The 23,189-nt window shown below is 43.4% G+C and overlaps 1 protein-coding gene across 8 annotated transcripts in view; it reads left to right on the top strand.

Moving 5' to 3' along the window:
- The first annotated feature begins 692 nt into the window (after positions 1–692).
- LOC144496870 (RNA-binding protein 4B-like) overlaps positions 693–23,189 on the top strand; it is a 157,664-nt gene continuing 135,167 nt past the window's right edge. For 7 of the 8 annotated variants that reach the window (XR_013498459.1, XR_013498460.1, XR_013498458.1 and 4 more), the window contains exons 1-3: positions 725–754; positions 861–987; positions 12,226–12,532. Coding sequence is in view for 2 of the 8 variants with exons in the window: in XM_078217440.1 (XP_078073566.1) it covers positions 883–987; positions 12,226–12,532 (412 nt within the window). In the remaining 6 variants the exon portion in view is untranslated. Of the gene's footprint in view, positions 755–860; positions 988–12,225; positions 12,533–23,189 lie in introns of all 8 variants that reach the window. The other variant, XM_078217439.1, reaches the window with a different exon arrangement.

The raw sequence follows: 23,189 nt of genomic DNA, 5'->3' as shown, positions 1-23,189 counted from the left end.
ATTCGGGTGGCACTGTGGCACAATGGTTAGCATTACTGCCTCACAGCACCAGGGAGCCGGGTTCAATTCCTGGTTTGGGTGACTGAAGAATTTGCACATTCTCCCAGTGTCTGAGTGGGTTTCCTCCAGGCGCTCTGGTTTCCCACAGTCCGAAAGACATGCTGGTTCAGTGCATTCATTGGCCATGCTAAATTCTCCCTCAGGTGTACCCAAACAAGCACCGGAGTGTGGCGACGAAGAAATTTTCGCAGTAACTTCATTGCAGTGTTAATGTAAGCCTACTTGTGACACTAATAAGTAAACGAAATTTTAAAAAGTTCTTGGAGCATGATAATTATTTTTTTTAAAGAATTCAGATTTACATCAGAATAACTCTCCTGAAAATTACTACGACTCTCCCGCTTCACAACCGAGCCCAGCAAATTTTGACAGTTTACAATTCAAATCTCAATCGTTGCCTTGTTGCCTCTTGGCGGCAACCAGCACTAATGATGTTGTAAGCTTGGAGCTGGAAGGGCGGGGCGATCGACCCGGGCCCGCTGATTGACAGTGTGGCCGCCAATCAGAACAGGGAACCATCTGTTGGCTCCTGCCAATAGGGATCATGGCCAGGCAAAAGGGCTGATTGACGGGGATGTCGACCTATCGCAGTGCGAGACCGGCAAGGGTGGGCGGTAACCAGAAGCAGGGTGGAGCGAGTTGCTCCGCCATTTTTTTTGTCCGTTCGGCGGGTGAGAAAAGTGAAACGGAAAAGGTTTTGCTTCGAGATTTGTGTCCCCCGTTTTGTCTCCCACTCTTCTCCACCCACCACCTGGTTCTCACTCTTTTTTAAAACTCAACCTTTCTCATTTTCTTGGTAGAGGGGGCGTTTTCTTAAAAAAAATGGTGAAGATTTTCGTGGGCAACCTGCCACGGCCAACGACCTCCGACGAGATCCGGGCCCTGTTTGAGAAGTACGGCACAGTGAGCGAGTGCGATCTGATCAAGGTGAGAGCCTGGCTTTGACTCGACGAATGGCGGGGGAGCGGTTCTCGGTTAGTTTAGAAAGGGAAGGGGTAATTACTGTGGTACTTCAGTTATTGTGCCAACGGGGAGGGGTGGGATTGGTTCAGTTACTGTGGCAATGCGGGTGGGAGTTTAGTGACTGTGGCAACGGGAGGATTCAGTTACTATGGCAATGGGGGTGGGTGGTTCAGTTGCCGTGGCAACGGGGGGTGGGGTGGTTCTTGTCACAGTGCAGTGGAGCCTGGATGGGCCATTTACTGTGGTAACAGGTGGTCTACTTTTTAAAGTTTATTTATTAGTGTCACAATGTGACATTTATTAGTGTCACAAGTAGGCTTACATTAACACTGCAATGAAGTTACTGTGAAAATTCCCTAGTCGCCACATTCTGGCGTTTGTTCGGGTACACTGAGAGTATTTAACATGGCCAATGCATCTAACCAACATGTCTTTCGGACTGTGCGAGGAAACCCACGTAGTCACGGGGAGAACCTGCAGACTCAGCACAGACAGTGACCCCAAACTGGGAATTGATCCTGGTCCCTGGCACTGAGGGAGCAGTGCTAACTACTCTACCACAGTGCTGCCCATTTAATGTGGTAATGCCAAGGGGGGGGGGGGGGGGTGGTGGAGGTGGCGGGTGGTCCATTTACTGTGACAATAGGGGGATGTTTCATTTTTACTGTGGCAATGGGGTAGTTCATTTACTGTGGCGATGGGCGCAGGAGCTTGTTTTAAATACTGTAGCAAAGGGGGATGGTTCATTTACTTTTGCAACTAGAAGGGTAAGCAAGCAGGCAACATAAACACTGACTGTAAAAGTTTCTAGCGGAATGTAAAGAGAAAAAGATTGGCAAACGAATGTAGGCCCTTTATAGTCAGAAATGGGAAAATTCATAACAGGGAACAAAGAAATGGTCGAGGAATTAAATTTGTACTTTGCTTTAGTCTCCACAAAGGAAGACATGAATAATGTGGCAGGCAATCGGAGAGAAACAAGTTTTAGTGAGAAACTGAAGGAAATCAGCATTAGTAGAGAAATAGTTTTGGAGAAATTGAAAGGATTAAGGTGGATAAATCTCCAGGTTCTGATCATCTTCATCCCAGAGTACTTAAGGAAGACACCGTGGAAATAATAGACCCATTAGTGTTTATTTTCCAAAATTCTTTGGACTCTGGACTGGTTCCTCCAGGTTGGAGGGTAGCTAATGTACGTCTGCTATTCAAAAAAGGAGGTAGAGAGAAAATGGGGAACTATAGACCACCGAGCCTAAGGTCAGTACTGGGGAAGCTGCTGGATCCATTATCAAGAATTTCATTACTCAGCATTTGGAAGGCAGTGGTATAATCTGACAAAGTCAGCATGGATTTACGGAAGAGAAATCATGTTTGATGAATACTTTGAGGGTTTAACTGGTAGAGTTGACGAGGAGAACCAGTGGATGTGGTTTATTTAGATTTTCAGAAAGCTTTCAACAAGGTCTCGCGTAACAGACTGCTGTGTAAAGTTAAAGCACATGGGACTGCGTGTAATGTCTCAAAATGGATAGAAAGCTGGTTAGCAGATAGGAAGCCAAGAGTTGGCAAAAATGGGTCTTTTTCTACTTGGCATCAGTGACGATTGGGGTTCCGGAGGGATCTGTGCTAGGACCACAACTGTTCTCGTATATTAATGATTTGGAAGAGGGAACTGAATATATTATCTTCAAACTTGCAGATGGTAGAAAGTTGGGTGGAGGGTGAGCTGTGAGGAGATGCTTCAGCGTGATTTGACAGGCTGTGTGTGTGGGCATATGCATGGCAAATGCAGCATAATGTGGATAAATGTGAGGTTATCCACTTGGGTAGCAATAATAGGAAGATAGATCATTACTTGAATGGCTGTAAATTGAGAGAGCTGGATACTCAACGAGACGTTGGTGTACTCGTGCATCAGTCACTCAAAGTAAGCGTGCAGGTACAGCAGGCAGTAAAGATGTCAAATTATATGTTGGCTTTCATAGCGAGAGGATTTGCATATAGGGAAAGGGATGTTTTGGTGCTACTGGATAGGGCATTGGTGAAGGCCACAGCTGGAATATGTGTATAGTTTTGATGTCCTTATCTGAGGAAGTATCTGCTGGATATAGAGGGAGTTCAGCGAAGGTTTACCAGGCTGATACCTGGGGTGGGAGGTCTGTCATATGAGGAGAGACTAAGTCGGTTCGGATTATATTCACTGGAATTTAGTAGAGTGAGAAAGGATTTCATAGAAACCTATAAAATTCTAACACGGTTAGACAGGGTAGATTCAAAAATGTTCCCAATGGTGGAGGAGTCCAGAACTAGGGGTCATAGTTCGAGGGTAAGGAGTAAACCTTTTGAACTGAGGTGAGGAGAAATTTCTTCACCGGAGGGTGGTGAATGTGTGGAATTCACCATCACGGAAAGTAGTTGAGGCCAAAACATTGTCTGATTTCAAGAAGAAATTGGATATGGCTCTTGAGGCTAAAGGGATATAGGGGAAGAGGAGGGTTTCAGGATATTGAATTCCATGATCAAGGTGAATAGCGGAGGAGGCTCGAAGGGCCGAATAGCCTACTCCTAGTTTCTATGTTTTTATGTTAGTTACTGTGGCATTCGTGGGGTCATGCTTCAGATTCCTTAATAGCGCAAGTGCAGTGGATGGGGGTGGTTCAGAAACTGGCAATGGACAGGTAGTTCGGTTACTTTGGCAAAATGGGCGTGGGTGGTGGTTCTGTTACTGTGGCAGCCAGGGGGAGCGGCGGGGACTGTACTTTAGATACCTTGGCAATGGTGGAGGGGGATGGGGGGGCAACAGATGGGGGTGTTTCAGAAACTGTGGCAGCGGGAGGTGCTTCAGTTACCATGACAATGGGGGAGGTGATCTTGTTAGTGTGGCAATGGGTGTGGAGAACATCTCGGGGGAGGTGACCAAATCCCGTCAGATCTGCTACGAGTCCCTGCAGGAGTTTGCAGGTCTACCTGGCACTCTTCCCACTCTTCATTCACCAACCTGGTGTTACTGATGAGATGCTCAGCTTCTTCCTCAGTTTATTTCAAGGCCTCGGGGTCCAGATGGGCGTCCCTTTTGCAGAACATTGGGGGGAGAGTGGTCCAGTTAGTGTGGCAATGGTGGGTGCGGAGGGGCAGTGGTTCGGTTAGTGTGGCAATAGGGGGCGAGGGGGAGTGGTCCGGTTAGTGTGTCAATTAAGGCATGGTGGGGTCCCTTTATTGGGTTAATTGGGGCATGGTCGTCCCCCTATTGCAGGGATGGTGTAGGAGGGAGGGTTTCAGATATGTGGATAATTGGAACACATTCTGGGGAAGGTGGGACCTGTACAAACAGGACGGGGTGCACCTGAACCAGAGGGGCACCAATATCCTAGGAGGGAAATTTGTTATGGCTCTTCAGGGGGGTTTAAACTAATTTGTCAGGGGAGTGGGAAAAGGAGTTGTAGTCCAGAAGTCAGTGAGGGTGGTGAGGTATTGGGGACGGTATCAGGGTCAAGGGTGGGTACCGGTAGACAGGAAGGTGGGGTGAAGTGTGTCTACTTCAATGCAAGGAGCATCCGGAACAAGGTAGATGAACTTGGGGCATGGATTGGTACTTGGGACTACGATGTTGTGGCCATTACGGAGACGTGGGTAGAACAAGGACAGGAATGGTTGTTGGACGTTCTGGGGTATAGATGTTTCACTAAGTGTAGGGAAGCTGGTAAAAGAGGTGGAGGAGTGGCATTGTTAATCAAGGATAGTTTAACGGCTGCGGAAAGGCACTTTGAGGGGGATCTGCACACTGAGGTAATATGGGCTGAGGTTAGAAATAGGAAAGGAGCGGTCACGTTGTTAGGAGTTTACTATAGGCCCCCAAATAGTAATAGAGATGTGGAGGAAGAAATTGCTAAGCAGATTATGGATATGTGTGGGGGTCACAGGGTAGTTGTCATGGGGGACTTTAACTTTCCAAATATTGATTGGAACCTTTGTAGGTCAAATAGTTCGGATGGGGCAGTTTTTGTGCAGTGTGTGCAGGAGGGTGTCCTGACACAATATGTGGATAGGCCGACAAGAGGTGAGGCCACATTGGATTTGGTACTGGGAAATGAACCGGGCCAAGTGTCAGATTTGGTTGTGGGAGAGCACTTTGGGGATAGTGACCACAATTCGGTGTCTTTTGTTATTGCAATGAAGAGGGATAAGGCCGTACGGCAGGGCAAGGTTTACAATTGGGGGAGAGGTAATTATGATGTGATTAGGCAAGAATTAGGGGGCATAAGTTGGGAACAGAAACTGTCAGAGAAAGGAACTAATGAAAAGTGGAACTTTTTCAAGGAACAAATACTGGATGTCCTTGATAGGTATGTCCCTGTCAGGCAGGGAGGAAATGGCCGAGTGAGGGAACCATGGTTCACGAAAGAGGTGGAATGTCTTGTGAAAAGGAAGAGGGAAGCTTATGTAGGGATGAGGAAACAAGGTTCAGATGGCTCGATTGAGGGTTACAAGTTAGCAAGGAATGAGCTGAAAAAGGGGCTTAGGAGAGCTAGGAGGGGACACGAGAAGTCCTTGGCGGGTCGGATCAAGGAAAACCCCAAGGCTTTTTATTCTTATGTGAGGAATAAAAGAATGACCAGGGTGAGGTTAGGGCCGGTCAAGGACAGTAGTGGGAACTTGTGTATGGAGTCAGTAGAGATAGGCGAGGTGATGAATGAATACTTTTCTTCAGTGTTCACCAAGGAGAGGGGCCATGTTTTTGGGGAAGAGAAGGTGTTACAGGCTAATAGGCTGGAGGAAATAGATGTTCGGAGGGAGGATGTCCTGGCAGTTTTGAATAAACTAAAGGTCGATAAGTCCCCTGGGTCTGATTAAATGTATCCTAGGATTCTTTGGGAGGCAAGGGATGAGATTGCAGAGCCTTTGGCTTTGATCTTTGGGTCCTCGCTGTCCACGAGGAATGTGCCAGAGGACTGGAGAGTGGCGAATGTTGTTCCTCTGTTTAAGAAAGGGAATAGAAATGACCCTGGTAATTATAGACCGGTTAGTCTTTCTTCGGTGGTTGGTAAATTGATGGAAAAGGTCCTTAGAGATGGGATTTATGACCATTTAGAAAGATGCGGATTAATCCGGGATAGTCAGCACGGATTCGTGAAGGGCAAGTCGTGCCTCACAAATTTGATAGAATTTTTTGAGGAGGTAACTAAGTGTGTTGATGAAGGTAAGGCAGTTGATGTCATATACATGGATTTTAGTAAGGCGTTTGATAAGGTCCCCCATGGTCGGCTTATGATGAAAGTGAGGAGGTGTGGGATAGAGGGAAAGTTGGCCGTTGGATAGGTAACTGGCTGTCTGATCGAAGACAGAGGGTGGTGGTCGATGGAAAATTTTCGGATTGGAGGCAGGTTGCTAGCGGAGTGCCGCAGGGATCAGTGCTTGGTCCTCTGCTCTTTGTGATTTTTATTAATGACTTAGAGGAGGGGGCTGAAGGGTGGATCAGTAAATTTGCTGATGACACCAAGATTGGTGGAGTAGTGGATGAGGTGGAGGGCTGTTGTAGGCTGCAAAGAGACATAGATAGGATGCAAAGCTGGGATGAAAAATGGCAAATGGAGTTTAACCCTGATAAATGTGAGGTGATTCATTTTGGTAGGACTAATTTAAATGTGGATTACAGGGTCAAAGGTAGTGTTCTGAAAACTGTGGAGGAACAGAGATCTTGGGGTTCATATCCACAGATCTCTAAAGGTTGCCACTCAAGTGGATAGAGCTGTGAAGAAGGCCTATAGTGTGTTAGCTTTTATTAACAGGGGGTTGGAGTTTAAGAGCCGTGGGGTTCTGCTGCAACTGTACAGGACCTTGGTGAGACCACATTTGGAATATTGTGTGCCGTTCTGGTCACCTCACTATAAGAAGGATGTGGAAGCGCTGGAAAGAGTGCAGAGGAGATTTACCAGGATGTTGCCCGGTTTGGAGGGTAGGTCTTATGAGGAAAGGTTGAGGGAGCTAGGGCTGTTCTCTCTGGAGCGGAGGAGGCTGAGGGGAGACTTGATAGAGGTTTATAAAATGATGAAGGGGATAGATAGAGTGAACGTTCAAAGACTATTTCCTCGGGTGGATGGAGCTATTACAAGGGGGCATAACTATAGGGTTCGTGGTGGAAGATACAGGAAGGATATCAGAGGTAGGTTCTTTACGCAGAGAGTGGTTGGGGTGTGGAATGGACTACCTGCAGTGATAGTGGAGTCAGACACTTTAGGAACATTTAAGTGGTTATTGGATAGGCACATGGAGCACACCAGGATGATAGGGAGTGGGACAGCTTGATCTTGCTTTCAGATCAAGCTCGGCACAACATCGTGGGCCGAAGGGCCTGTTCTGTGCTGTACCGTTCTATGTTCTATTGTGGCAGTTGGGGCACGGGTGGTCCCCTTATTGTGGCGAAGGCGTGAGGGGTGGTCCAGTTACCATGCCGAATGGTACTGGAGGTTGGTTTAGTTACTGTCATGGTGGGGTAGGGTCATTCATTTATTGTGGCAGCAGGGTGGGGGAAGTGGCAGCTTAGTTACTTGGGCAGTGTGATTGGAAGCTTGGTTGGGCAATGGGGGAGGGGTGAAGTGGCTGGGGCAATGGGGAGGCGGACCTTGTTGTATGGGGCAATGGATGCCCCTGCCAGGTGCCTGGTTTCTGCAGATATCCCCCGGGCCAGCTGCTGGTGAAATTCGGAGGCCTGTGGGCACACAACAGCTCCCTTTTGATTTAAATTCTCCCTCAGTGTACCCGAACAGTCGCTGAGTGCAGTGTTCATATAAGCCTACTTGTGACACTAATAAATAAACTTTAAATTTAAACTTTAAAAACTTTAAACTCTACATTTGATTTGTTTGCATTGATTTTCTGGTCTCTTTGATTAACATTCAAAACTATAGAATTCTTCCAGTCAATACTACTTCCTGCGCCACATTCACTGTTCTGCAATACCAGTTTCAGCAAGATTTGATTTGATTTATTATTGTCACATGTACTGGTACTCAGTGAAAAGTATTATTTCTTGCATGCTACACAGACAAAGCATACATTACATTGGAAAAGAAAGGAGTGAATGCAGAATGTAGTGTTACAGTCATAGCTATGGTGTGGAAAAAGACCAACTTAATGCGAGGTAGGTCCATTCAAAAGTCTGATGGCAGCAGGGAAGAAGCTTTTTTTGAATCGGTTGGTCCGTGATCTCACACTTCTTTCTTTTTCCTGAAGAAAGTGGAAAACAACATGTCCGGGGTGCATGGGGTGCTTGATTATGCTGCCTGCTTTTCCAAGGCAGTGGGAAGTGTAGACAGTCAGTGGATGGGAAGCTGGTTTGAGTGATGGACTGGGCTTTGTTCACGACCTTCTGTCGTTTCTTGCATTCTTGGACAGAGTAGGAGCCATACCAAGCTGTGATACAACCAGAAAGTATGCTTTCTATGGTGCATCTGTGGAGGTTGGTGAGAGTTGTAACAGACACACCGGTCCTGTTGGCAGCTTGGCCTCTTTTTGACATGGGCAGTGAGGGTAGCAAAGATTTGACAGCAATAGAGAAAACATAGCTCATAGTGCGACCAACCCTTGGGACAAGGATGGATGAAAAGTGTTCAGTTTTTATGACAAGTACCTTGTTGTTTCCACCTTTAAATGATTTTCATCCCCCAAATTTATCCTGGCTTTTGACACATGAGTTTGACCAGTAGCCTTTTTTTAAGCAAACCTGAACTTCACCATGTGAGATCTTTCATGTAGATAAAATTATGAGAGATCTGGAAGGATTTAAAACCTGTGTTCTGGAACTCAGTGCTTCGAAGGGTGTTAGTGACAGAAAGTCGCATTACTGTAACAGTGTGATTGGAAATAGACTTGATAAGCTGTAAATCTACAAGAATGTGAACCAAGAGTTGGAAAGTCTTATGAGGATGGTTAGCTAGTTAGCATAGACTGAACATCCAAGGTCCATTCAGTATTTAGGAAGGATAGACAAATAGGAGGATTTTAATTATTTGTTAGTGTCACAAGTAGGCTTACATTAACACTGCAATGAAGTTACTGTGAAAATCCCCTAGTCGCCACACTCCTTCACCTGTTCAGGTACACTGAGGGGCAATTTAGCATGGCCAATCCACCTAATCAGCACATCTTTAAACCGGAGCACCCAGACACACGGAGAATGTGCAAACTCCGCACAGACAGTGACCAAAGCCAGGAATCGAACCTGGGTCACTGACACTCTGAAGCAGCAGTGCGAACCACTGTGCCACCGTGCCGCCCATACTGATGGAGTTGCATTGCTGGTTAAAGAGGAAATTAACACAATACTTAGGAAGGATATTAGCTCTGACAATGTGGATTCTGTATGGGTAGAGCTAAGAAACACCCAAGGGGAAAAAAAAAACAGGAGGAGTTATATATAGACGCTCAAACGGTCGTGGTAATGTTAGGAATAACAATCAGGAAATTTGAAATGCACGTGATAAAGAAACATATGTAATTATGGATGACTTTAATCTGCATATAGATTGAGCAAATCAAATTAGTCACAATACTGTAGAGGAGGAATTTCTGGAATGTATACAGATGGTTTTCTGGACTGATACATTGAGGAATCAATCAGAGAGCAGGCCATTCTCGACTTTGTATTGTGTAATGGGAAAGGAATAATTGGCAATCTTGTTGTGTGAGACCCCTTGGGGATGTGCGACCATTACATGATAGAAGTTTTTATCAAGCTGGAGAGTGATGTAGTTGATTCTGAGACTCGGGTCCTGAACCTTAATAAAGGAAACTATGATGATATGAGACCGGAGTTAGCTATAATAGTATTAAATGTCGGAGCAGACTCAAGGGAATGAATTCCCTACTCCTAGTTCTTATGAGTTCAAGATGCGCATGGGTGAACTACAACAATTGTTTATTCCTGTCTGGCACGTAAGAAAAACTGGAAAGGTGGCCAACCATGAATTAGAAGGGAAATTAGAGATAATGTTAGGTCCAAGGGAGAAGCAGGGAGCTGGCCAAGAAAAACAACAGATCTGAGGATTGGAAGCAGTTTAGAGTTCAGCAAAGGAGGACCAAAGGACTGATTATGAAAGGGAAAATAGAGTATGAGAGGAAGCTTGCAGGGAACATAAAAACTGATAGGTGAGGGGAAAAAAGATTGGTTACAATCAGAAACAGGGGAATTTATAGAAGGGAACAAAGAAATGGCTACCTAACCGGGTACATTTTTTGGTTCTGCCTTCACAAAGGAGGACACAAGATACCAGGAATGTTGGAACACAGGGTTTCGTGAGAGGGAGGAGCTGAAGGACATGGTGTTGGGGAAGCTGATGGAATTGATAAATCCCCAGGCCCTGGTAATCTACATTCCAGAGTACTTAAGAGTTCATAGACTCTGGATTACTTCCTACAAATTGGAGGGTAGCAAATGTAACCCCACGTTCTAAAACGGAGGTAGAGAGAAAACATGGAATTATAAACCAGTAAGCCTGATGTCGGTAGTGGGGAAAATTCTGGGCTACATTACAAATATTATATTGCAAACCACTTAAAAAACAGTGACAGGATTGGACAGAGCCAGCATAGATTTATGAAAGGGAAATCATGCTTGACAAATTTACTGAAATTCTTTGAGGGTGTAAGTAGCAGAGTTGATCAAGGGATGTGGTTTATTTGGAATTTCAGAAGGCTTTCCTCAAAAGAGATCGTAAGATTAAAGTGCATGGGATTGGGGGTAGTGTACTGAGATGGATAGGAAACAAAAAGTAGGAATAAACAAGTTTTTTTTCCAAATGGCAGGCAGTGACTAGTGGGATGCCACAGGGATCAGTGTTGGGACCCCCGGCTGTTCACTTACATGACAGAACTAAAGGTAATATCTCCAAAATGGCAGATGACACAAAGCTGGGTGGTAGGGTGAGCTGTGAGGAGGATGCAGAGATCCTTCAATGTGATTTGGGCAAGTTGAGTGAGTGGGCAAATGAATGGCAGATGCAGTAAAATTTGGATGAATGTGAAGTTATCCACTTTAGAAGCAAAAATGGGAAGGCAGATTACTATCTGAATAGCCATACATTAGGAGAGGGGAATGAGCAACGAGACCTGGGTGCACTCAAAGATAAGCATGCAGGTGTAGCAGGCAGTAAAAAAGGCAAATGGTAATTTGGCCTTCAAAGCTGGACTAGACAGGGTAGATGCAAGAAGGAAGTTCCCAATGCTGGGGTGTCCAGAACCAGCAGTTGCAGTCTGAGGTTAGAGGGTAGACCATTTAGGACAGAGATGAGGAGAAATTTCTTCACCCAAAGAGTGGTCAGCCTGTGAAATTCACTGCCATAGAAAGTAGTTGAGGCCAAAGCATTGCATATTTTCAAGAAGTTTTTAGATACAGCACTTAGGGCGAGGGAATCAAAGAGATGGGGGGAAGGCAGGATCAGGCTGTTTAGTTGGATGATCAACCATCATAATACTGAATCATGGGACAGGCTTCCAGGTCCGAATGGCCTCCTGCTGTTATGGTTCTATAGATGTAATAGATCAAATGGTGTTCTTCTATGCTATAGAGTGGTTTACAGCATGGAAACAGGCCCTTCGGCCCAACTTGTCCATGCCACCCTTTTCGGCCTAACGTGTCCATGCCACTCTTTTATTAAACCACTAACCTCGTCCCAGTTGCCTGCGTTTGACCCTATCCCTCTACCCTTCTTATGTAACTGTCCAAATGCTTATTAAAAGACAAAATTATACCCGCCTCTACTTCTACCTCTGGCCGCTTGTTCCAGACACTCACCGCCCTCTATATGAAAAAATGGCCCCTCTGGGCCCTTTTGTATCTCTCTCCTCTCACTGTAACCTATGCCCTCTAGTTTTAGGCTCCCCATCTTTGGGAAAAGGTAGCTGATCTGAGCTGATCTGTGCCCCTCATTATTTCATAGACCTCTACAAGATCAGCCCTAAGCCTCCTATGCTCCAGGGAAAAAGGTACCTGTCTATCCAGCTCCTCCTTATAACTCAAGTCCTGTTGTAAATTTCTTAATCTGTCATTATCACTTTATCAAGATACAGATGGTTGATTGTATATATAAATTGTACATTTGAGACACACAATAAATAACATCTGTTTGGGAGGAATAGATTTTATCAGATTGTCTAGAGATTTATTAATCTGAAATCTAATTTCAGCATCTCCTTATCTCTGAACAGAACTATGGCTTTGTGCATATGAAGGATCGTGAAGCAGCAAAGGAGGCAATTGAGAACCTGCACCACTACAAGTTGCATGGAATCTCCATTAATGTGGAGGCTAGCAAGAGTGTGTCCAAGTCCTCTACCAAACTGCATGTGGGTAATGTGAGCGCGAGCTGCACCAGCCAGGAGTTGCAGGCCAAGTTTGAGGAGTATGGACCTGTCCTAGAGTGCGATATCGTTAAGGACTACGCCTTTGTGCACATGGAGAGGAGTGAAGATGCCATGGAGGCCATCAGGGGGCTGGATGGCACAGAGTTCAAAGGTGAAATTACTGAAGGGGTGTGGGCCATTCAGGGCATTGAGATGAAACGTCAGTAGAGGCACATGCATTTCCTGTCAGGGCTGCAGATAATAGGAGTGTTTCCAGTAATTAGGCTGTTCACCCAATCACTGTAGCATGCAGAGTCTAAGTTTCTCCAATCTTTTAGCTTGTGGCCTGGTAGAGCATTTCTGTTTTTTCTTCAATCTCCTCTGAAGCCTTGACTGATGCTTAATCTCAGAAATGCTGCCCCAAAGAGTAATGGTATAATTTTCATCTTAGGAGTTTTTACCCTAGGTGATTGCAAAGTGGAAACATTGATGATTTCAACAACATGATATGGGAGAAAGAAATCCGGCGTAACGGTTCTGTTATTGTGTAGGTATATGTTAATGGATCTTTTCATTTGCCAAATGGAAGTTTGCTAAATCTTTTCTATCTTTAATTGCACTCCCAAATTAACCAGTGTACTAGAGTTGGCAGGTCCACCAGGAGTGGGCAGAAAGGAGCCTGGCTGCAAATAGTTCCCTAACTGTATTGCACTTGTAACTACTTGAGGGATGTAGTTCCAATGGCATCGGATATTTCACCTGCATAATAACTGGCATTTCTGAAATAGTGATTAAACGTATTTAATAGTTTGTACTCCCAGTTTTGCCCACCATGCAGTCAGGATCTCACTTACTGACCTGATCCTCAGGCTCAGCATTTTGTACTGTACAATGTAGTGTATGTGAATGCACTGAGAGGCCCTGTCCTCCCAAATCTATTGTGATGTAGCCTTAGAACAATCAATACAGCTAAAGCTAGACAAAAGCCTTCATAGGGGAGTGGCTGCTGCACCAGTCTGAAATTATACAGTTTTTCATATTGGCTATATTGCAGTCTCACTGAGATTGCTAAACTGAGGCTGAGAAGGTCAGTTTGCGCAGTGTGTTCATGTTTGGGGTCAGATTGAGAATACTAAAACTTCATGTAGAAACCTTGCAGCCAGCAGAGAGACATTTCTTCCCATCATTTGGAATGGCTGTTAGGATATTTCTTTCCTTGGTTAGCCTCAGCTACCAGGTAAGTTGCCAGTTAGTTTCAAAGTTAATCTAGTTTTGACGTTTCTTAGTAACCTTTCATATATTTTGTCCTTTTTTTCCTTCACTAAGATGCAGCTATCTCTTTATATTCTTTGTTGGTGAACACTAAAAAAATAATTTCAACGTTTGGATGATATCTGGTGAGTCTGTTCCACTCTTTTCCTTAGCGCTGAGTTTCCTGGATAAACAAGAATGGTTAAACCTCTGCCACTCAGATCAAAAGAACATTCATCACTGGCATATCCTCCCCATCACTACCTCTGACAATCCAATTGTAATAGATTATCTATTTTTACATCACGTGGAAGGCATTTCAAGATTGAATGTGGTGCTACTGAACTTGATCAGAGATCTTGTGTGAGAGTCACCTCGTGCATGAGGTAGAATGACTTGTGATTATTGTTGGATTTTAACTTCTGAGTTGGATGTCGCTCGTTAGATGCCTCACTATTATAGCTGGGCTTTTTTTTTGCGGGTCTTGTCAAAATAGGAAATGTAGCTACTGGACTGCAGAACATATGCATTCCATTTCTATTGCTTCCCATCAGCAACAAGTACTTGTGAATCAGTGTGTATTCAATGTATCATAGTATCCTCTGCATTAGGAATGAGTATCAAACTTAAATTGTATCATGAACCTCATTATTGCGCTGGCACACATGAGCCATATCCAGTAAAAGTTATTTCGACACATGGGGATATAAATTCATGGCCATTTCTCTCATTTGTTTGGGCATAAAACATGCTCAATATACACCAGTTTTGGGCACGAGGTTTCTGCACCTCTTCCTCTCCACTAGAGGCTTGACCAACACTGTATTAGTTACCTTTGCTTATGGGAAACTTGCTGAAATTGACTTGTTTGGGACTCTTCTGTGAAATGTATAGAAAATTAATTGGTGTGTTTGTTAGTTCCGACAAGTTTTTCCAGTTGTACAGTGGCCCTCAATGTCAAAGCCAATGATGAAATTGTAGTGAATTAAGTATTTGTACAGTGAACCTTCTCTGAACCACTCCTGACATCCATCCTTGCATTTACATTCTTCCTTTAGTAAGGAGACCATTGTTGTACACAGTAGTCCAGATGTGCTCTCACCTGTACCCTGTATAACTAAAGCATAACTTCTCCACTTTTCTAATCAATTCCCCTCATAATAAACAGTAACTAAATTACTTGCTGTATGTCCATACTCATCGGTTGTGATTCATGCACTAGGGCACTCTTATTCCTCTGCGTCTCAGAGCTCTGCAATCTCTCGCCATTTAGATATTTTTTATTTTCCTGTCAAAATAGACTATTTCACATTGTACTCCATTTGCCAGCCCTTTGTCCACTTACTTATCCTATCTTTATCCCTTTTGTAGTCTCCTTATGTCTTCACAACTTTCTTTCTTTGAGTCATCAGCAAAATTAGCAACCACATCTTCATTCCCTTCATCCAATTCATTTATATAAATAGTAAAATGTTGGTGCCCCAGTGATCTCCGTATCAATCATTGCATCTTGCCAACTAGTAACACATTCCTGATGATCTCCCTTAGGTTTCCTGATTTGCAGTTATTTCTGAGATTTTTACTTGTATCTGCTATAGCAAAATCAGTGCAAACTACCTGTTCAATTCATTTGTCGACTCCTTATTTTCCATTATTAATTCTCCTGGCTTGCATTTTATAGGACCAACGCTCACTTTGTTAATTGTACTTTTTTATATATTTACAGAAACTTGTACAGTCTGTCTTCACATTTCCAATTAGGTTGTTTTGGTGCTTTTCCCCACTCTTTTTAATCCACACATTCGTTTTCCCTAATCTTATTGTCCAATGCAATTTGCAAGTGGCTAACCAAAGATTATTACTTTTGAGATTCTACTTAATTTTGTGTTTAGCTCCTCATACTGACAATGCAACCCTCTTTTCTCATCCTGCCTATGTCATTAATACCTATGTGGACCACCACCACTCCCAACTTCCTCTCCAGCCCTGAGCAGATGTCCCAAACCCTGGCACGATCATTAATGCAGAGAACTGTGTCAATCTTTGACTATCACTAAATTCCTTTTTGCTTTCCCTGTTTGAATGGCTTGGTGTACAAATGTACCAAGTTCAGTTCGCTCCTCTGCCCTGGAGCCCTCACTCTCAGTCAAACAAGCTGAAGGAACCACAACCCTGTCTAGTTATTCTCTCCAGTCCCCATGTTGCATTTGCCAACACATACCCTTCCCCTCCACCCACCCTTCCATTAAATGCCAAACCAACTTTCCAAACACCTGTCCCCTCCAATCCCTGGTCTTGTTCTTCCAGTCCAGCCCAATCCAAACCTGTCTCAGTCACCACTTTGTCTGTGTCTCTCTCTATTTCTCACCTATAAACTAAACTGTCCAAGCTGGCATGGAATGGTGGAGGGAGGGTGGATGGGGTGGAGACTGTGTTGGTGAAGAAAGATGCTGCAGTGCAAAATTTAGATAGGTTTGCTTCCCCATTTTGAGAGAAGCGGATTCTTGTCAGCCCAAAATTCAACATGACTCCATGCACACTGCGTTCTGGATGAAACTGTTCAATCTTTTGCTTTCTGTTTTAGTCTAGAATGGGTTAGATACAGAGTGAAACTCTCGACTGAGCCACAGATTCAGATGAGCATTCCCTGCTGCAGCAATTCATCACTTTTCAGTAATCCATAACAGACCTTCTTCATGTCCATTTTTCTGAGTGAGTGCTAATTCAGTGCTTTCGTTCAGCAAAAGACCAATCAAGCAGGATATCCTCACATATGTCCGTGGTAAAGTGAAACCTGAATGAAAGTATACAATAGATATATCACAAGTATTTATTACCATGTTTTAAACCAAGTCACTAACCTTTGAATCTCTTCACAATGAATCTTGTGTGCATATTTTCAGGTACTATTTTCATGCCTCTGCACTTCTTGTAACACTCCAGTTGTGTTTCATGATTTCAGTAGCTGCTTATCTTGTCATGTTTGCCTGATAAGTTGTGCTTTTCCTAGTTTTCTAACTTTTTTTGGAAGCGTTGTCAAATCTTTTGAATATGGATTATGTTCTAAATTCCTGTTGCATGTGAACAGTGATTTATTGTGTTCTCATCTTGTCAATTCCCTGTACTGAGGTGCTATTTGCAGTAAAGTTAAGAGCATTTTGTAAACATGTTCCAGAAATCTACCATTGGGAATTTTGTTGATTTGCATTAGTCAGTAGTGGGTGAGTTCATGTCCAGTCCTAATCTTTGACATTTGACCCAAGGTCTCCCAAGTTGAAGATGTGCCTAATTTGAATCATAATTCCCTAATGAAAGTTATCTTTTTTTCATTATCTCATCTGAGGTCTAATTTGCTGTATCTGGATGCAGATGGGTCAGGAGATTAGTGCCGAGAGATGGTCTTAGTATTGTTGTCAGGATAATTAACTAACCGTGCATTTATTTGTCAGCTTCTAGAGCCTCCCAAAATGTTCCGTTTAATGAAATATTTTTGGAATGTAGTCACTGGTAATGAAGGAATGCTCCAGCCAGTTTGCACATTGTCAGCTCCTAGATTTGACGATAGAATGGTGATCGGGTAATCTCTTTGAGTGGAGTTGATTGAGGGCACGTTGGCCAAGAGACCACAGTTGAAATTTTCTGCCCTTCTTTGAATGCCCTCTTATATCTTGTGCATCCAGCTGAGAGAGGTGACTGGGCCTTGGTTTGACATCTCATCTTTGAAAGGTCATACAGTACTCCCTTAGTTCTGTTCTGAGCACGGAACTGTTGGCCTGGTAGTTTTTGAAGTGGACTTGAGCCCATAAATTCTAACTGGCGTGAGTGCCAACACTGAGCCAAGGCTCGTCTACCTTCCTCACAGAACTGAAAAAAAATGACTTCTTGCTGTAATTTTATCTCTGCATGCATTACATGTGCCGTCTTTTTGCTTGTCAGTCTGTACTTTTGCTGCTTGACTTATTTTTTCTCCCCCATGTTATTTCCCTTATACCTGTTGTACATCTTTGTTCACTGTTCTTGCATCTCTTTGAAACTTACTTCCAGCAGGTTGTTGCATGTGTGAGGACTGGATGAGAAAGAATATGGGACAATGAGGTATTCAATATATGTGTGAATTTGTAAGAAAATGGGTACGATTCATGTGGGATGGGCGCTTAAACTAGGAGAGATTGCAGTTGACGAATGGAAAGGTGTTGGACTCAGCTATGAAGCTGTGATATTTGGTGGGGAGAGGTGCAAGCATACCTTGTAAGTGACTAAAAAGCAGGTTATATTTTTGGAAACTTGTGGCTGTTAGGGAAAGGAGCCAGGAACTGAAATTACAATTTTGTTTTTAGATATCTTGTGTGTTTTTAATCAGACTTGTGTCTTTTTATCCTCCGACAAAAATACTATAAATGACTGAACGTGAGTTACAGGAAAAAAATCATAGTTTCTCCCTGAAAATTAACATTAGAAAGCCATAAGATGAAATGGAAATTGGATTGGGAGACTAGGTAGGACACAGGAGAAATGTTGTTGGAAGAGGATGAAATCTAAGTGTGGAGTCAGGGGTGAGAGCCAGCAAAGAATAAGCCTATTAATGCAAGTCTTGAACAGGGAGTTACTGCTGTCTCAGCATGGAGCTGCACAAGACAGGTGTAGGGGAATGTACAGTGTTGGCACACCTCAGAAATGGGTGAGTGAATTCATATCGGATTAAGGAATTAAATGTTTTGGCAAGATGTACCTGAATGCTTGAGGTTAAACGTAGCAGATGCATTTTGAAGTTATATAGGTGAAGAATGTTGTGCGGGAAGCATCTGGGTTAGTTGAAATAACCTGTGGAAGATGGCCTTGGAAGTTGTAATTGCAGAGGGATAGTGTGTGTGAGCACATGGGGCAAAATTCCTGCCCCACCTCAAACTGGGGTAACAGACTCGAACTTGTGAGCTGTTATTGAGTTTACAGAAAGTGTGACTACATCTATCAGCAGGCTGGGTGGACGGGTGGTTTAGCTCAAGTTATTGTTTTGAAATGATGGGTACTGGTTGTTACTGATGACAAGTCTCCACACCTTTGGCTCTGTTGATCATGAGTAGAAATTTATTCAATCTATGGCTGGTGAACCTATGGAATTCTCTATCACATGAGGCTGTCTGTGGAGGCCAAGTCACTGAATGTATTTAAAAAATAGATGGATTTCTAGATGTAAAGTGTCTAGGGGTAAGGGGAGAGACTGGGAGTATGGCATTGAAATAGAGGATCAGCCATGGTTGTATTAAATTGTGGAGCAGGCTTGATGGACCAAATGACCTACTCCTGCTTTTGTTTTCTATGTTTCTAAAATATGAGTCCAAATGGTGACAAGGGGATAGCAGAGAATGAAAGGGAACCATGAAAGAAGCCTGGCCAAGCACATGGTTGCCTGGTATGTGATGGAAGCATCTGTTTGTGATGTCCAGGCACCAGTCAAAGTGCAGTTGATATATTTCACATTGAATCCGCTGATTATTATTTTATGTGTAATGCACATCGGGAAATCTGATTGTTGTTGGAAAATTGCAATATTTCAGATTCCGAATTTTTTTTTCAAATTCTGTGTTTCTGAAGAATGTATATACAAGGTGGTGACCTGGTTGGGTAGAGGAACTAAGAGTTTAATTTGCAGGACTGCTTATTGGCCAGAACCTGCAATTACACAGGGACAAATAAACACAGGAAACATTTGGGGATCTTCAATTTGCTGCAAGAAATTGATTAGGAAAGAGAATGAGAGCAGACTAAGATGAGGCACAGAAACAGATTGTAAATGTTGCTTTTATAGGTATGTAAATGGGAAAAGATCAGTAGAAGTAGATGCAGGTTTATAAGAGGCAGCAGTGGGTGAAATTATTAGGCTATGTTTGCTGCCAGTGCCATGCATATGCAGTTTGAATGTGTTACTTCTTGATGTCATTGCGAGTGATAGAGTAGGCACTAGCTAAGATCAAAGATGCTGCTGCTCAAATCATCAAAGCACTGTTTTAGGTGGTGGTGTCCTTTTATCTATCTGTAATGGCTTCATAACCCAATTGTTCAAAATCCACTAGACGGAGAAAAAACTTAAACATAACGATATGAATATGCATTCAACCAGTTACTTGAAATTGCGGCGTCACTCTTTTAACCCCCAGTGGGAATGAAGTGGATTGAATAGAGTATTTGGAGCAAAGTTCCGCATTGTAACCTGCTTTATTAAATGCGTAACAGTTCCTGCATATGGACTTTCTCGAGTTTCAAAATTTATGTGCAGTATTTATAGAATAATATAGCTTCACTGTGTCTTTGAGAAGGGCTACAAGATGCGAAGACGTACTGACGTCAGTGCGCAGAGCTGGGTGCAGAAGAGTGATGTCATTGGTTTTTTGTGCATGCATGGACTAGCACACATTTGTATACAGGTATTGGTGGCCATCTTACATTGGCAGGAGATACAGTGCAATTAAAATAGGAAATAAGGAAATTGAAGAAATATTAAACACAACCCCATTTTAACACATCAGAATCAAAGTGACAGACACCCAACAAAACACAAGTAGAATATAGCAGCAGGATAACTGTATTTCATTATTAAAGTTTGCATATAATTGATCAACATATACTCAATGAAATGAGTATGAATTTTTTTCAAAAGTACTTTGTTTTATGTACTCACAAGTGCATTACTTCAGCTGTACTGCTTCAGCTCACGGACCTTGGCTGGAAGCAGCAGAAATATGAGTTGAGGGCCTGCAGGTGCCTGATCTTGGAGCCAAGGTCACTTTTCAGCACCAGGATGACTGAGTTGGACTCAACAAGCATTAACACTGCATTGGAGCCATTGAGCTTTGGTTCATGGTTGGGGTCAGTCTTCAAGGTCCAAGTGAGGCATCTACGGGCAGGAACCCATAAACTGGAGAGAGAGAGATTGAGAGGAGCAAATGAGAAGCTTGCAATATTTTTAAGGCAGCGGTGCATAGATTCTTGGTAAGCAAGGAGATGATAGGTTATTGTTGGGGTGAAAATTTGACATTACTATCTGATCGTTCATGATCTTATTAAATAGTAGAGCAGACTTGAGGGCTGAAAGGTCTGTTCCTTTTAATCCATAAGGCAGGACTACCATGGCCTCTGTGCTGGTGTAGGATGCAGCCTTTGATGAAAAGGAGCTCGGCCTGGACCTTCGTGCTGGTGGGGGGTGCAATCTTGGAAAAGCAGGGACTTGGTGTAAACCTTAGTGCTGTTGTTGCAGGGTATAGTTTTGGAGGAGGAGAAGCTTGGTGTCAGCCTTAATGCTGGTATAATGTGCAGTCCATGAGGAGCGGCACCTTTCCCTTGGCTTCCTTGCTGGTCCTGGGTGCTGTCTTGAACGGGTGACCTTGGGTCCATGCAGTTCAAGACTTCAGAATAAGGAGTGCTAAGCCAGACTTCAGAGTTTTACCTTTCTCATAAAATTAATTGCTCTGTTTTATTTCTAATCAACCCATTTGCTGTTTCTGCGTTTTGCATACCACAGTTTGGGAAATGCTGCACTTGTTATCAGTCCTGTTGGTGAAAGACACAAAAAGCATTGCGGAAATAATGGAGTACCAAGGGATCTAACAAGAAAGAGGGACATAATGAAATCAGTTTACTCTCGATGTAAGTGGTCAGTTTGCTCAGTTGGCTGGCTGGCTGTATCGTGATGCAGAGCGATAGCAGCATTGCAGATTCAATTCCCACACTAGCTGTGATAACTAATGATCTCAACCTTCTCAACCTTGCACTTCGCCTGAAGTGTGATGACCCTCACGTGAAATCACCACCACTCGGCTCTCTCTCAAAGGGGAGGACTAGGCAGGAAAGTGGAGTTAAGGCCACAATTAGTTCAGCCTTTGTCCCTCGAGCCTGATCTGCCATTAATTCAGACTGAGTGATATACTCATACTCCTATTTTGTATGATCTTTGAAATCCAAATAAGAAGCTGACCATTCAGTTGGGATGAGAAATTTCCTGACCCCGGATAGCTGGAGGTGCTCTGGCACTGAGCCGATCCAAAACAGATTGGTAGATTTTTGGGTTTAATGGGGAATTAAATGATAATAGTGAGAGTGTGGAAAAGTGGAGTTGAGGTAGAAAATCAGACATTATCTTATTGAATTGGGTAACAGGCTGAAAAGGTTGAATGGCCTAATCTTGCTCCTATTTCTTATGCTAAATGGTGACACAAGTTTTCTGAAAAAGAATTGTAAGGTAGCAAGTTATTTAATGTAGGTAGATTGATTGGGGTACATGTTTGTACCAAACATTACTTACCAATGCCTTTAATTTCTTGTGGTACATCTTTACATCTAAACTTTACAGTCATGGTGTTCGGTATTCAAAATATTCTTTTTCGGCAAAACCCAAATTTGAGAGAATCAAAACAGGAATTGGACTGTCTAACCAACTTGATTGAGTTTTTTTGAAGAGGTGACAAAGATAATTGATGAGGGAAGGGCTGTGGCTGCAGTTTATATGGACTTTAGTAAGGCGTTTGACAAGGTCCCACATGGCAGACTGATACAAAAACTATAATCACATGGGATTCGGCATGGATGGACCAGATGGATACAGAACTGGCTTGGTCATAGAACAGTAAGAAGTCTCACAACACCAGGTTACAGTCCAACAGGTTTATTTGGTAACACAAGCTTTCGGAGCGCTGCTCCTTCATCAGGTGAGACTCACCTGATGAAGGAGCAGTGCTCCGAAAGCTTGTGGCTTGTGCTACCAAATAAAACTGTTGGACTTTAACCTGGTGTTATGAGACTTCTTACTGTGCTTACCCCATTACAAGGCCAGCATCTCCACATCTTGGTCATAGAAGATAGAGAGTAGGGGTGGAAGGACGTTTTTATGAATGGAGATCTGCAGCTGATGGTGCTCCACAGGAATCAGTGCTGGAACTTCTGCTGTTTGTAGTACATATAAATGATCTGAAGGAAAATGTGGGTAGTCTACTAAGTTTTCAGATGACATAAAGATTGGTGAAGTTGCTGATAATGCAGGGGATTGTCAGAGGATATAATGGGACATAGATAGAATGAAGACTTGGGCACAGAATTGGCAGATGGAGTTTAATCCAGACAAAGGCGAGGTGATACATTTTGGAGGATCAAATTTAGGTGTGGATTATACTGTAAATGGCAGAACCCTTGGGAACATTAACCTACAGAGGGATTTGGGCGTGCAGGTCCACAGTTTCCTAAAAGTGGCAATGCGTGTGGTCAAGGTGATTAAGAAAGCATATGGCATGCTTGCCTTTATCTGCTGGGCCATTGAGTACAAGAGTTGGGAAATCATGTTGCAGTTGTATAGAACCTTGGGTCGGCCGCATTTGGAGTTTGCCGTGCAGTCCCAGAAGGACATGGAAGTGTTGAAGAGAGTGCAAAGAAGGTTCACCCAGATGTTGCCTGGTCTTGAGGGTGTTGACCATGAGGAGAGGTTGAATAAACCAGGATTGTTTTCACTGGAAAGACAGAGGAGAGACCTGATAGAGGTCTACCAAATTATGGGAGGCATAGAGAGGGTGGATAGTCAGAGGCTTTTTCCCCAG

Source organism: Mustelus asterias, chromosome 8, assembly GCF_964213995.1.
Source record: "Mustelus asterias chromosome 8, sMusAst1.hap1.1, whole genome shotgun sequence".
Classification (NCBI taxonomy): domain Eukaryota; kingdom Metazoa; phylum Chordata; class Chondrichthyes; order Carcharhiniformes; family Triakidae; genus Mustelus; species Mustelus asterias.
Note: the sequence above shows the minus strand (reverse complement) of the source record. Positions and strands in the feature narration are given on the sequence as shown.